The 16,527-nt window shown below is 39.4% G+C and overlaps 1 protein-coding gene across 1 annotated transcript in view; it reads left to right on the forward strand.

Moving 5' to 3' along the window:
• LOC106649904 (zwei Ig domain protein zig-8-like) overlaps window positions 1-16,527 on the forward strand; it is a 248,372-nt gene that overhangs the window by 41,372 nt on the left and 190,473 nt on the right. The window contains exon 2 of the mRNA XM_023461249.1: window positions 11,932-12,128. Coding sequence (XP_023317017.1) covers window positions 11,932-12,128 — 197 coding nt within the window. The remainder of the gene's footprint in view (window positions 1-11,931; window positions 12,129-16,527) is intronic.

A 16,527-nucleotide genomic window follows, 5' to 3' on the forward strand; every position in this document is an offset into this window, starting at 1 on the left:
ATTGTTAAGAAGTTGTTGGATCTCACTCATGACACAAAACATTGCAATATTGCTTAATTTATGAAATTATCAAGCGCTTAATTTCAATACGTATGACCTTAAACGCTTCAAATAATTATTATTTTAATACAAGCACTGGAGATCCGACAAGTTCTTATCAAAACACTTTTCACTAACTAATTTAACACTTCAAGTACTTAAACAGAACCAGGTATTTAAATAAGTGACAAAAATAGTTTGAGGATAGGAAATGAATATTTATTGCACTATATACGCTTATTTTTATTATTTGGCCCTTTATTTTTTATGTAAGGCTTCTGGGACATGTTCACATAAACTAACATAACAGGGCATGTTTTTTAACTGTCATGAATCACCAAAAAAAGTTTGGGCAAAATCCATGACCCGAAGGTGAGAAGGTCTCCTTGTGAGTCGAAAAGGTCGATGCTGATTTCTCGTTGCACAGGGTAAAAAGTCAACTTTTCTGCATTTACTCACTAATATGGGAGCCATTGGGTAAGTTCCACGGACGAATTTCGCAGAAATGTCCGCTTAATTGAGCGTGCCGCATACGCTGACTTATATATACTACACATAGGTTCACTCGGCTACTTTTACAGAGTCTACTTCGTCGTGCCAAAGTTTTGACATTATTTACAGGAGTATACTCCTTATCAAGGCATTCATATCTCGTACTTATTATTTTTTTCCTCTTTTTGCTCTATGCAACTTCTTTTCACTCCCTCTCTCTTGCTCTTTCATTTTTCATCCTCATCTCAACTTTCCGTGTTCGAAGTGACTGATGTACAAGAGAAAAGAGGAAACTGTGAGATTGTACGAGTGGAGGGGAAGAGAGAGAGAGTGAGAAATGTTGGGTCAATCAGGGCGAGAACTCGTCGACTTCGTTAGCGATTATTCGAGTCGTGCTCCTCACGTAAAAATATATAGTTTCTCTGCAGGATGCGCGCGGCAAGACTATTTCTCACGCGTCAAAGAAGACGACACGACACCTTCTAGTCTTGCATCTTCGCGCCCACCACTCTCCTTTGTTTCTTTACACGCGTTTCTCTCTCCACCCGAGCGCATCAACATTGCTCGTTTTTATATTTCTTAGAGCTTCGTCGCTCTCTGTATTGGGCAAAAAGTATGCGAAAAATAAATGAAATATGACTTAGCGCTTGTCAATTCATAGTCTATACATATATATATATATATAAATATATATACGTTCTACGGCTCTTTTATTTCATCATGTTTTATTCCATTTTCCGTACACATATATACAAACGTACGGCGAATAACACGGAAACAAAAACAAAAAAACGTAAACGTATACAAGCGCATATGTAACTTCGACATGACTGAACTCGTGGGAGAGAAAGATAGACGAAAAGAGGAAATGTTGAAGCTGCAACGTATTGTCGGTATGGTATTAATATTGTATTACCGTGCATTTGTCTCGTAGGTCGCAAAGTAAAAAAATATTTTCTCCGATATACATGTCTGGGTTACGTATAACGGCAGTACTATTACTACTGCAACTCTTCTTATACTTTTTAGTGCACGCGAAAAGATATTGCGTGTTATTGGTATCGACGGATTAAGTGAGTAAAATTTTTTTGCAATCCACTGGCCGAATAGCGGCAGCACGCACCGGCAAAACGAGGGGCTTTTAGCGTGCACGGGGCGCATTTGACGCGTGACAGCAAGGCAGCATCGTAACCACCTGCAAAAGGAATAAATTGACGTTAGAATAAATATTAGATCCAATCGTAGTGTGCGAGTGTATACGTAACGAGGCTCTTCACCCTTTTTTTGTTCACTACGGTCGCGAGAGTACAGAATGATGATGGCTTTTTTCATGAAAAGAAGTAGAGCTCGGCTGGACTTGAAAAACTGGTGTAGGGGTGTATACGCAAGCTTTTTTGAAGTTAAACGCGATCGAGTAGACGGGCTTTTAAACAGAAGACAGATTCGAATTTTCGATTTAATGGATTTGAGATTTTTTGTACTATTTGCGTCTGACACAGTACTGCAGTGAATTTAGGGCAAGAAGAGCGAATACAGTGAGTTTTACACGTATTTCGAGTACGTTGTGAAATTTTTTCAGAATTATATTCCGCGTCCGAAATTTTAAGTACAAAGAACCGGACACTAATTTGTTCTCGTAATAACGAGTAACATGACGTGAGTGCAAAATTTTGCAAATTACATAATTTGAAATCAAGACTATTTAATATTTTTACAATTGAAAGCTGGATTAAAAGAAAAAAAAAGTGAAAATGGATCACTTTGAGATTAATACGAAACTCGAATACAGCGCAAACATTCAAATTATTTTCTTTTGCTCTTTCTTTTCCATAAGTGTAAAAGACTTATCCTAAAGATTTATTCATAAACTAATGCAAACCTCGCCTTTTGCCAGCTACTTTTTCTCTTCTGCTCATTAATTCGAATTGCTTCAGTAAATCCTATATTAATGCACTTTTACACGATTTTTTCGTGCTCTGATTTTTTCTTCAATAAAAGATATTTGTGAGCTTTGTCTCGATTGCATTTAATAGTAACTGCTGCTCGATACTATGATATTAAAGCTCCATGGAGCCTCTTGTTTTGTATATCTTGAGGATACTTTTAATGAAATTTTAGATCACACAATTTTTTTCTTTGTGAAACTCGTAAGTGTAAATCAAGTCTGAGAATAAGTGGCCCAGGAAAAACAAAAATAAAACTTTGCTGAAAGTCCAGCGAGGGAGGATAAGAGAGAGAGAGAGAGAGAGAGAAAGAAGGAGAGACAGGCAGAGAGAGATAAGACAATCACTTGTCGTACTATATATGTACATGATATATAGAGAAAGTCGGGCGCAGGCCTCGAGGTTTTGTCTGTTTTTGCTTGATCCAACGATTTTACTCTAGCAAAACCATTTCCCCTTCTCCGACGCCCTTCAATATGCTTTTTCGGCGCATTGGATCTTGATGTGACAGTTTCACAAGAGTTTGCTCAAATACTTTTCGCAAGCTGCCTTGCTGCTGCTGCTGCTGCTGCTGCTGCTGCTGCTGCTACTGTTCACGCTTGAAAACTACAGATGAGTCAAGAAGGCAAAGTTTCTCGATGCGCTGCAACTCTCAGCAACGAGGGAGTATTTTGTTTTCGGGGAGCTTTAAAAAAAATAAATCACACATACATTATTTTCCCAGTGGAATTTGAAAATTCAATTTTTGGTGTTTTTTTTGTTGATGCAAATAGTCAAAGCAAATTACCTTTAGTTTTGGTATTTAAATGAGATCCATTTACATTGAATATAACTGTAGTTTACAATTAGCTCGCATAATACTCTATCTGCAGTAATGCAACAAATTTGCGAATTCGATACAACGTTTATCTATATTTTCTTTGTCCACGGGCAAATTGTTTCGGTGTGTTCAGTCACGTACGTGTCTAAACCAATATTCATTAATCTAATCAAATATAACTATATTTTTTGCGCTCCAGCTCAATCAGAGTCTCTGTGATTTTTAGCAGTTAGATAAAATAGAATAATCATAGTTTTGTCTTGACGAAAAAAAATACGAAATTTTAAGGCTAATAAATGTAAAATCCGTTTAAAGCTTGTATTACTTACCGTGGACATACACACCGGTCAATTTCAATGGGTACAGCAAAGCCCATTAACGAGTCTGCACCGTGATGCTTTGCCAAATTCTCCATTACTGTCGTAGCTCTCTTGAGAGCAGCAGCAGCAGTAGCTAACGTAGTCCATGCCATTGGCATAGTCGCAACCCCGTCGTGAACTACCCACGTTCACTCTCCACGTACCTCCGTTAACTTCATTAAGCAAGTCCGGCAGCGCTTGAGAAACTCATCCACGAAATATTCCATGCCGCAGAGCTTGCAAGCTCACTAGCATGTATGGTTGCTACTTACACACATGTACGGCATGAAGAGACGTACTGGACACTGTGGAAACTTAGCAGTCTTAGAGCGCGGGAAATTCTGTTTACTTCTGTGTGGAGTGAACATGTTATACGAATTCGGGGCCTGCACTATGGTTCCCAGAATTTCGCATTTATGCGGGGTGTGCTGTGCTGCTGCTGCATTCGACCACAGCTTAAACACGTGCATGCGTCTAATTTCCTTCTATACACCGAGCTAGAAGAAAAGGAGAAAATTAACTTCAATCTCAAGATGTTTGTAAATAAGATCCGTACGCGTTGGCAAATAAGAGGGTAGGAGTTAGAATGGTTCATCCGCCGATGCACGATGTACGACACACGAGATTTCAAGAGCAAATACAGCGAGCAAAAGCAGGAAAACACCCGATGACTTCGCCTACTTTTCGCAAGTAGTTGGAATTTTCTTCTCACCCTCGCTCTCTCTTTTCCTCTCTTGCCTTGAGTCACCGTCAACGTCGACGTTGCACGATACACCTTTTGTATACTTTTACGATTTATTTTTGGAATAGCACTACGCGGAGCTCGAGGTTCGAACCAGCTCCACTACTACCATTACTGCACACGGCTTCGAATCAACACTTGAACTTGTTTGTTGTTGGCATTAATTGGCTTCTTTCTCCTCCTTCTACCAGTCCCTTCTTTTTTTGCACCCTCAACGCTTGGATATAATGACGTTAATCGGCTCATACGCCGCTGAGCGCACCAAGCTCCCTTTTTACATAACTGCCAGCAAGGAGTTAAAGCGCCCTACTTTGTTCGGATATAGAGAGAAATTGGCAGCAGTAAAAAGTGTACCATATAAAAAACGATATAGTTATGAAAGAGAGAGAGGAGCTTTTTATGTTCAAAGATTTGGGTAAAAGAGATTCGGAAAAAAGTTACTTAGCATTTCGATCCATTGAATTTCCATCGATTTTTTATTCTAATAATGGCGAAGTAAAGCGCGTTAATTTTAGGATTTTTCCTTCGATTACTTTTTCCCTCTCTTCGAGCACACCCTATTGATTTTTATTTTCTTTCATGTGGAAATAAAAGTAGTTTATCAATTTTTTTTTTACTTTTTGCCCAGAGTTGTCGTTTTGACTTTGATTTAGCTGTGTTTCACTGCACTCGGCCCATTTACGTAACGAACGCCAAAATCATACTAATCGTAAAAAAATTATGGAAAACTTTATATGTATTATTCGAAGATGACCGAAAATCGTCTATTAAAATTAAGCTTATTTACTCGAAATTGACAATTCAGAGCCAAGCATGACGAAAGAAATAATTTCACAGAATTTGATTTTGTAGATCTCTTTGTTGTTTGATAAAATAGTGCTTAATGATAGTTTCATCGAGTAGAGCATTTACAAAACTGAGAGATCATCGCTGTGAAACATCGTTTCGTTTATAACTATCACCTGGCATAATGTGAAAATATTGCCACACATTTTTCAAAAATAGATTTTTTCAATCTCTCTATTCTCAACCAGGCATTAAGAGTGAATTTGCATTTTCAACTCGTTCGATCTTAAAAAGATTTTTTTGCAATTAGCTATCAGTGATGATTGATTCATTCAATTTATTTACCTTACAGCAAACTTGAATTGTTTTTTCCTTGTTGTTTTGCAGCACACGCGGAAAAATAAATTTTTTTAACTAAGCACGCTTCGGCAGAATATTACACGGAAAAGCTTTTCAAAGAATCTCCTGTTATTTTCAACAAAAACTATTATCATCAAAACCATTTCATTTTCCAGGAAAATAAAGAGGTACGAGCGGTTGAAAGATGCTTAGCTTAATATGGCAAAAACGAAAGTATGATAAATAATTAAATGGATATTTTCAAAAATTTTTCACGTTTTTGACCAATTACTTGTATTTTATAAACTCCTACCGGCTTTGTGATACATTTTTAAACGATAAATAAACGATTTTTTAAGTTTAAATCAAATCGATGGAAGGTGTTCACGTGATTAGAAAAAAATAATTTCAAAACATGATGACTTTTCTTCTTTCCACTTATAAAGTGAACAATTACCCTGATAATGATAAGATAATATCGTTAAGCTTTGTAGTTTAAGTGAATTTATATTGAACGAACAAAATAAATAAGAATATCGTGAAAGTCCGGAGGGTTGGGAAAAAAGTTAATACGGGACAGGAAGCTTTTGATGACACACTCAAGTATATAAGTACATAAGTAAGTGTTACGACGTACCATTTATATACGGCTCGAAAGAGAAAGAGAGAGAGCGAGAATCGCCCCTCGCTGATTCGTGTATCATCTACCTATCACACATGGGAAAATATACATTCTTACTTTCATTATTATATGTGCATTGAATCTGTTGATCATCTGGAGTCCTTTCTGTCTTGAACGTATATAAACTTCTCTATTCGAAAACGACTTGGAATGTCTTCATTGACTTCGAACAATCTTCACAACTTGGAATATCGTAATCATTGTGTCTCACGATGTTTAAATATTTTTATAGCACTCGCTTCGCTCGGGTGCTAACCGTGCCGTGCAATAATGGCCTGCTTAAGTCACACGTATCATAATATACTATTTTCCACGCACTTTGCAATGTCTTGAATTCATATCATACTCTCGATATATTAACGCGTGCATGCGTAAGTCCGTAACTCGGCGATTACATAATTCAAACGCTCTGCGCGCCGCGTACGATTCAAGCCATGCGGGTTTCGATTCATTGACGCTCGAATAATCAATCATGACAATCGTAATACAACATAAGGCCCTCGGAAATTCCATAGCATTACGCAATGTCCGCTTTCTGATTGCATTCTAACCCCGTAGGATAGTGAATCGATTAGGCGTTTACGTGCATACATGTTTTCTCATTAATCTCTCTTTGTCTTTCTCTTTGGGTTTCAAGAATTTTGTAACGGTGCGTGGCAATTATTTTCTATTCTGTACTGTAAATACTTTAAAAAATTTCTTACTTTATCACATAAAAAGTGTATTCTCACAGGTCGTACTTCACTATTCGGTAGTCATTCGTTTGAATGATCTCTCTGCAAATCTCGTCTTTCTCTATCGACGCGAATATTTATATACATACATTTGATATTCGTTGCGCCACAAACGAATTACAATTTCAAATGGAGTATTAAATTTCAATGAGTTTTAGTTTGGCCGTATAGATATACTACTGGCGCATAACTATTACTGTAGTGGCGCACACATATGCACCCACATACTCACTCGAATTTGTAGACGAAAAGTAGCGACTCGTAACACTGCCTACAGTACCTGGATACGCTTCTCGCTTTCGTTTTATTTACTTTCTCTCATATATACTTACACACACTCCCGAGCCGTCGACGAGAGGAGAAATAGAGAGAGCTTTTCGCGCGCGCAAACTCTAGATGTGAGAACACGACGGATTTCGAATTGTCAGTCTCCCTTGCTACTGTCACTGCTAGACCCGATCGTAGCCCCCCGCCAGCCGGTCCGATTCCAATTCGCCCGGGTCAGCCCAGTTGGTTTTTAGCGTACATATCATATATATATTTATATATATATATATGTATAGTGTACTCGCCACGCGCTCGCTAACGCCGCTTTCTCTTCAGGCCACTCACTCTCAACAGCTAGGGAAAAGCGTAATGGTTCTTTGGGAAATGTTCTTTGCCCCTTTTTTCTTTTTTTTCTTTCGTACCTTTACGCGCTCAAAGCTTTCGCTGTGGTCTGACGGATTTAGCGCTTCCTGCGCGCAAAAGTAGAAAACCGCATTTGAGTTCGATTCAATTTACCAGCTTTTTTTTACCAGTACCTCTGAACGAGTAATTCTTTTATTTTTTAAACCTGTCTAATACAGCGCGTTTCTCGTAATTAAAGCGGATTATTTATCGATTTTTACAGCACACACTATTGTGCGATCATAGAATTCTTTTTCTTTTTTCCTTTTCCCTTTTTCTATCCCTTGCGGAAGAATAAAAAAATACATTCTTGGGGTTAACACCTAGTACAAGAGCAGAAGGCCAACTTATCGGTATTATTACGAGTATAGCTAACGCAAGTTTGGGTGAGGCGACGTGCGGCGCTTAAAATTTTCTTTGAAAAAGACCACATGCGCGCGAGATTGTCATACCTCGGTGTACACGCGTATATATAGCGCTCCGAGCCAGGGCTTTTCAAAGCTTTTCATTCTGCACCACAGAGAGAAGAGAGAAGAGAGAGGAGCAACACGATACAAGCATCCATAGAGCGAGAGAGAGAGAGAGAGAGAGCTGAAGCTCGATCAACTCGTATCTAATATCTCGCTCGGCATAAAGCCTTTTTTGTGAATTATGGCCTTCGACGCTGCGCGACTAGGCTATATATAATTTTATCCCTCCTCGGGTATAGAAAAACTTTTAACAATGCCAACTTTCACGATCTTAAACTGAAGATTTATTTAAATGGATTTTCGAGGTGCGCCCACCCCCCAGTGCACAGAGAAAGTGAGTTGTGAAAATTTTCAATTTAAAGAATTTCATTATGCACTGCAGCGCGCGATGACACACGCACCTGCACCATCGTGGCTGTGTTGGCCTTTTATTTTTTTTCTCTATTTTCAGCTACCAAAAGTCGAGCACGCGGTGCAAAGAGAAATTTTTCATTATTAAAATAGAGTATTTTCATATTTTTCAATATGTTTTATATCAAATTCGACTTGCAACTATAAGTAATGCGACATATAGTTGTTGTCGCTGCGCGCAATGACTGATGCCCAGGGAAAATTAAATTAGTTAACGCAAAGCGTTTCTCAGAGTATATGATATTTTGAAATTATAAACTTAACAGGTTAGTTGTTTATTGCACACCAATATCGTGTTCTCGCGTTGCACCCGACTTTTTTCATTAAAACTTTTACCAATGACACACTCGCATACGACGACGCGTGAACTGCTCAGTGTTTTCTGTAATGATAATAACGTCAAACGTAAAAGTTGCCTGCTGCAACATTTTTGGAGCAACGACGAAGAAATTTTAACCTAGAGCAGAAATAATTAATTTATTTGTACGAATAATTAATAAGTTTCAACTTGAATAAAATGAAAGTTCCAACCAATTGCGTGGAACTTAAGAAGGGTAAAAAACAAAAATTATGGTATATTATTTTAATTTCAAAGCCTGAGTGGTTCCGTAATTTCAGGTTACTTATAATGACCCAGTTGTTAATTTACAATTTTGTTTTACAGTAACAATTAATTTTGTATTTTTACCCGTTATATTAATGCTCCACCTTCGGTTTCGATTTATTTATGTAACTTATGTACGAAAGAATTTTCATGCATTCTTTTGAATTTTGCAGAGATCAGTTTTTTTCATAAAATATCCTGTATACACTATTTAATAAAAACTAGAGACAATTAAGTTTCTCCTAAAAAAAGTGATCGTTATAATTCTTTGAACGTCATTAACTTCACACTTTCAATGACTTTTTATTGACTTGATTTTTTATTGCGCTCACCCTTGAATTCGATCGATATATTAAAACTTGCGATCGACTTACAAGTTGAACGTATACGCATTAATCGGAGCAAGTGTGCAAGCTCGATGTTATAAACTTGCCCAGAAGATTTCCATGTATTAGAGTTAGTGGAGAGGGAGAGACTCGAAGCCAATTGTTTACACTCGATTAAGCGAGCAAAGTCTCCAATTAACATCTCTAAATTAAAGCTAGATTTAACGTGGCTATATAATGTGGCTCGATGCGCAACTGCGCAAGTAATCATCGTGGCGGCTCGGGATGCTCTAGCGAGGATTTATCGGGTATATAAACGTGCGCGCTTGCGGAGGTCCAGGGGCGAGGGTTCGCGTCGATCGCACGACTGCAAGCTCAGGATTGTAATACACTTTATACGTATACATTTTATATACACAATGTATACGTGTCTGTATAGTGCGAATGCGGTATAGAATTCGCCAAACGCTTATAATGAGATTTTAGCAATATCGGTTTCTGTTGGGGCTCGCATGGCAGCAGCTAAACGCTTATTATGCTCTAACTGCTGCGTTATACGGACGATGAGTCGCGCCAATTACACGCGCGGACTAGAGCTCCGAGCGCATTTCTACTACTGGTGCTGCTGCGGCTGCAGTTGGTGATATTAACGTCTAACGTTCGCGACTGTATACAACCCCATATAAGCGTTTATCGTCCGCACATGGCTTCGCGCGCGCATCGCGCCTGCGGACCCGGAATACTATAATAAGCCGAGGGAGTGAGATGCGTTGCAAGCTCAATTTGATTCCGATTTTATTGTATATAGGTATATACTTCGGTTGGGGAGGAGTAGGTGGGATGATATTGTACTTGGCAGCTGCCTCCGTTATACTGCGACCCACGCATTGGGCTTTACACGTGCGTTTGCCGTCCATGTATTCGCACACATACGCTCTCTCTCTCTCTCTCTCTCGTTCAATTTGGCAGCTAGAGTTGCTTCTGCTCTCGGCGTGCATGCGCTATATATAAGTGCGTATAAATGCATGCGGTGGCCGTATATATTTCCTGTCGTGCCAATGTGCTGTATAGGACGCTACTGGCTAGCATCGCATCGCGCGATATTCCGCGATCGACCGCGGCAGCAGCGCGTATACGTATTACGATCTATGTGTTTATCGAGAGGATTGCGTTTTATTGATTTTGGTATTAGCGATTCATTTGTTTGAAAACGCGAATGGACTATATAAACAATCTATTCTGCCATGTATAGAGGTGGAGTTACATACACACGCACACACGAGTACGTATTCGCATGTAATAGTCATTTGCCGATGGACTGAATCCAAAATTTATGCCTTTTTGTCATCAACTATACGAATACGAAGCTTGCGCGCGCGTGTGTGAGTGCTTATTGCTGAGCGCAGCTGTGCACAGATACGCGTATTCTCGCGGTTCCCGAAATTTTCCGGACTGATTTTCGATTTGAATGATTCTCGTTACACGTATAACTATAAATTTGTAAAGATGCTGCGTACGCACCGAGTTTCGGCCCTTGATGATAAATTATGAAAATAATTTTTCATTTTAATTATTGAAATGGAATGCTCTACATAACATAGTAATTTTTCCCTCTATATTCCTCTTTTTTCTTCATAGCTGTAAAACTCGTGTTGCCATTTTTGTAATTTAACATTATGAATACATTTAATTATATAATGAAATATACAACGACAACGCGTAAAACGCAGCGGCATAAAAGAGTTTATGCCTCCACGAGAGAATATTTTTTCCCTTTTTTTTTATTCCGTTCGTACACATGTTCAAACGAGAATAAATATTTGATTTGTAAATACTGTACATGCGTTCACAATATTGATGATATATTTCATACGATTGAGCAAATCTGACGTCTTTTTTCCATTTTACACCGGCAGCGCTGCGAGCAGCAGCAACAACGACGGCAGATGTTAGAGGTTTCTACGAATCAGGCATGTGTGTGCGTGCGCCCGTACGTGTAAGTGTATGTGCGTGTGTATACATATGCACTTTTGCGTATGTAAATATATATGTGTACGAAACAGAGAATCCATAGCTGCTGCTGTGCTATGATTAAAGAGCGAAAAATAGTGAAATACAGAACTTTCATATTGCAGATGCGAAACTTCTTACGATACTAGGAGTCAACATCCAGGTTTATGCTGCGTGTACGAAACGAATAGCAAAGGAGTAAACGTAATACTCAAAGCATGTAATAATACTCCAGTCTTTTTAAGTAAGAAAATGAGTGGTAAAATTACAAGATATTATTTATTATTTCCAAAATTTGTGATTACAAAACATATAACTTTGAATTATTATAGCTATATACATACGTAGGCAGAAATATAAAATAAAAAAAATTTGCAAATTCGAGAAAAAATTTTTTGAATCAGGTTAATACAACCAACTCAATAACCCTCACGTACTCGACGTCCAACGAACCACAGTCACTATTTCTCAATTAACATTTTTTCTTTGCTTCGTTTGATTGCAGGCACGCTGGAGCAAAATCATAGGGTGTTGATCGACGGAAAAAGTGGTAGTGGCGCCGTAGCGTCAGCCTTGACGAGTGCAAAAATTGGAGGCGGCGGTCGGCCACAATTCGACACGAACGTCGCACGCAACGTTACAATCGCTGTCGGTCAAACGGCTTTTTTACACTGCAGAGTATCGGAGCTTGGCGATAAAGAGGTAAGGTCAAATAGAAATTATTGAGCAGCAATTTTCTTTTCTTATACGTTTATCTTTTACGTGTGCAAATCATGCATCATCGGTCTTAAATTTATTGTCAATAAAAAAAAATAATAAAGGTACAAGTTTAGTAAGGAAATGAAAAAAAAAAAATGGTCAAAAAACCAAAAAAATTGCAAAAGACTACTTTTAGCGCATGTATGTAATTTCGAAAATTTTAATTCACTGCACGCGGCAATTTCGCTTCGACACGAGCCGCGCGTACTGCACATGTACACGCACACCCAGAAATGCGCTATTCGCGCGCTCTACGAGTATAAAGTTGACCTCAATTTCATTAATGCCAACGTATCATTATTTATATATGCGCGCTCGCGATGTTTACACATGCGCTACAGTCATGTATACATATTGGAGAGATATATGCGTTATATTTGCGCCTATATGTGCGCGTGTGCGTGTAATTTCTTGAATATGGAAGGAGAGAGGGGAGCGTAATTGACATTGTTAAGCCGCCCTCCATGCCACATTCTCGTTTTCGCTTTTAATACAGGCCCAGGCACAAGGCTTGACTGACTTAAAAATTGACAAAAGATCGTGATCAGCGCACGTTGCAGTAGCCTGCCGTAAAACAATCATCGCGTACGTACATATCTGCCTGAAATATGCGGGAAAGAGAGAGAGAGAGAGAGAGAGAGAGAATGAAAATTAAATGAAAAAAGACGGGATGGGTGAAAAAGCCTCTTTGACTACTTAAAGATAGATGAGGGAGCTCCAGTTTATTTGATCTCTAGTCCATCGATTTTCCTCTACCCCATATATTATATATAACGCGCGCACCGTCATGCCAAGCGTAAGTCTAGCAGAAAAAAAGGAAAAAATTTATAAGAGAAACTCGTTCGTGTGCGCGTGTGTATGCGTTAGTCACTTTGGCCTCGCCGTTCGCTGTACTAGTCTACCATCATCTTTGACGCACACACGTACTACAACCACAATAACAAAAAAAGGAAGAGCCAAAAAAAAGGAGAAAAAGCTCGTACAGCCGGTGCACGCGTGCCTGCGTAACTTTCCGCTCGTATATATTTATGCTTTTTTATCGGCTTCCTGCTGCAATTCGCTCTGGCCTGGCCCCTGGCTAGTAGCCTCGAGTCCCGCCGGCTCTGCCGCAGCGTGGCACGGCATCGAGAGGCGTTGGACGAGTAAAAGGAGAGAGAGGGAGCGGACAAGCGAGCGAGCGAGAGAGATGGAATTCACGAGCAATTTAGTCGCATGTTCGTGCGGGAGAGTTAACAAGACCACAAGGCTACTGCACGGCGCAAGCCGCAGTTTTCGGTCAGAAACAGCAGCGAGTGCGTCGCGCAATAGCCGGAGCTCTCTTTGAAGCTGCAGTAACGGCGGCTGCAGCGGTGCAGCTCTTCGATGCATGTATACGGAAACGCACGGCAGAATATTTTATCTATATTCGTACACGGGCTCGGGAGGACAAGCCGACCACAGCTGTCCCTTGACCATATGTATATTATACAACTGCGCGTGCTTGCAGGTTGAATTAGGCTTGATTAGAGAGAGTGAGAGAGAGATAGCGAGGAGCAGTCCTCGCAGTCGACTTCGGGCAAGGCACGAGAAAAATTCCATAATGTAGGACGTATTGATCGATGCTCTGCGTGGATGTTCAACGTAGTTTGCGAGATGCATCCCTTGAGGTTTTGTCGTTGCGCGCTGTTGTGCAGCTTACATTATGATGGCACTATGACTCTCTATAACGCTGCCGCTACGCGAGTGCGTTGCCAAGTTTATCCCTTGGATAATAAAATATGTTAATCTGGCATGCCTAGTAGGTATACACAGGCACACACGTACAAACGCGGGAAGGTGTACACTTACCCACTAATGAAGCATGAGCTTGCGCCATTAAGTTTTTCATTAAGAAATTATTAATATGAAATTGAAATACAAAAGTAATAGAAAGAAAAAAGAAAAATAGAAAATGAATAATAATCTCACGTATTCGAATGAGTATTTTGGCTCTCCAAGCACTTCATAAAAAGATTGTATATTTTTGTCTAAGCGAATAAGCGTATTTATGGCGCAGTCGTCATACGCACACACCTCTACATGTACATCATACGTCCTATATGTGCTACGCGAGCGCACGCGGTGTATAAGTCAAATCTGCGGTTTTATGGAGCTGTATAAAATACAAATCTAATAAAGACGAAGACAGCCAATAAAAAAGGGAAACGTAGCTCTCTGGCTTGCGTGCGGGATCGAGCGCGCTATATGAGAGCACTCGAGCTTGAAACATTTTTTAAGGCTTTGCATTCCAACGTGTTCGCGTACAGATCATATATATATAAAAAAATACAAGACGAACAATGCCAGCACAAATGTGGATAAAAGCTCGAATTTTATTTATACTTCGCCTTTATCAATTTCATTTCGAGCTGCGCACATCGTCTTTTGTTACATTGAAATTTATGTATCGAACATTCGTGATACATATTATACGGTTGTCTTTATGTGTTTGGGGACATTTAGTCGTAAGAGAAATCGCGTTCGGATCGGATACAAATTGACAATAATAAAAAAAACGATTAATTTCGTTGATCGGATTGGCGCGTTGATATTACAAGCTTCTGGAAATTTTGTTTGTACGCAGTGAAAAATATTATGGTAAAAAAACCTTCAATATTATAATAATCTTAGTGGATTGTGGTTACAGAATCAATTTTCACCTCAAAATGCATATATTTTTATTTCTCCAATAATGATGAATGAATGGCTCTTCGTAGCGGGTGGACTCCGGGTCAATTGTAGTCCATACTTTAATTTTATTCCGACCAAAGGATTTTTGTCCATACTATCATACTGTGATACCTCTAATGTCCTCAAAACGCGGGAATTACTGCCATATCCATTTAAGTCTCTTTCCTATAACCGCAGTGGGCAAGGTGAGCAGGTGATAGGTTTCTTTCGCCAACCCATATCACTCACACCACAGCACTCTGTGGTTAAACCAATCTAGTACTATGGGACACGATATAAACTGTGATAATTTGGGTAAGGAGTCTAGTAAACTCTCTTTCCCTGTTATGAACTTGGTACTGTCAGTCGCTGCTGTGCTCTGGACTCAGCTTTTATTATTATTCAATGATGAAAATGAGTGTAGGGCTTATTCGCTTAGACTTTTCAATGTTTTCAACTTTTCAATCAACAAAAACAATGAAACATAATTGCAAAAAAACAAAACCAATTTGTGCTCATGCAAGCTCAAAAGTTGATCCAATCAGCGACAATATTTTACTCTTCTAAAAAACCCTTCTAAGATTAACATTACTTTCAGGGTATATTTTATGAGTATATTTCTATATGTGTAGTTCTATAGGTGTATAATGACATGTTAATAAATGAGTCTAGAAGTATATGTATACGCTCGCGCTAGTTGCGAGCAATAAATAACATCTACGCAGGCATCGGCTGCTGTATATGAGATTTACGCGAATCGTGGCGAAAATCGAGCAACATCGATCAATCTGCAGCTACCCGCAGCCACGTTCGAAGAAAAAGAAAAGCGTTTGACGCGCGAGGCGACGCGATTCGATTTGACACATACGTGTATATATAATACAAGCGCTCGTGCACGTGAAAAAAGTATTTCAATTGAGCGTTCGGTCCATAAAAGTACACGCCTGAGCCTTCTATATGCACTATGCCACAGTTATGAAAGAGCAAGAAAAGCGATATCTTCAACGATTCGCGTGCGCACACATACATATATAGAGCGATTGCTTAATCAAGCATGACAAACGGATCGCTTCTCTCGGCGACGCATAAAAATTCAACCTAGTCCGAAAAAGCCGTACTTCTTTCTTTTTTTGTCTATTTTGGCTTTTTCTCGGTTGTGTGGTTGCCCGCCGTTGCTAGTTTGTCTATACCGTACATATCTATATGTACAAAGAACGAGCAAACTCATCAATTCTACAATATATATAGACGTACAGCTAGCGGAGAGAGCGAAGTTTCCAATGGGTATGTACGAAAAATTCCATTTCAGGGTCATCGCCTCGGAAGCTCGTATTTTTTATTATGAACCGCGAAGCGAGAGCGAAGAAAAAAAGCAAGCCGAACGATGGAAAAAACACACAGTATTAGTGTGTCGAAAAGCTGCAGTCGTGCTTCGCCGAAACCTACTCCATCTTTGTGTTTCTCTGTCTCTCTCTCATTCTTCCTCTTTCTTCGCATCCTTATCTTTTGACGTAGCGATGGTTGTGGCAGCGAAGCTCTTTCCTAGCCGTGTGTTGCTGCCGCTACCGCCGCCGCTGCTGAAGCTAAAGCATCGAATCGTAATAAATTATATGAGTCAAGAGCTAGCGAAAGAGAGAGAAAGGAGGAGGAAAGC

The sequence above is a fragment of the Trichogramma pretiosum genome, unplaced genomic scaffold, assembly GCF_000599845.2.
Source record: "Trichogramma pretiosum strain Unisexual culture from Peru unplaced genomic scaffold, Tpre_2.0 scaffold15, whole genome shotgun sequence".
NCBI lineage: Eukaryota > Metazoa > Arthropoda > Insecta > Hymenoptera > Trichogrammatidae > Trichogramma > Trichogramma pretiosum.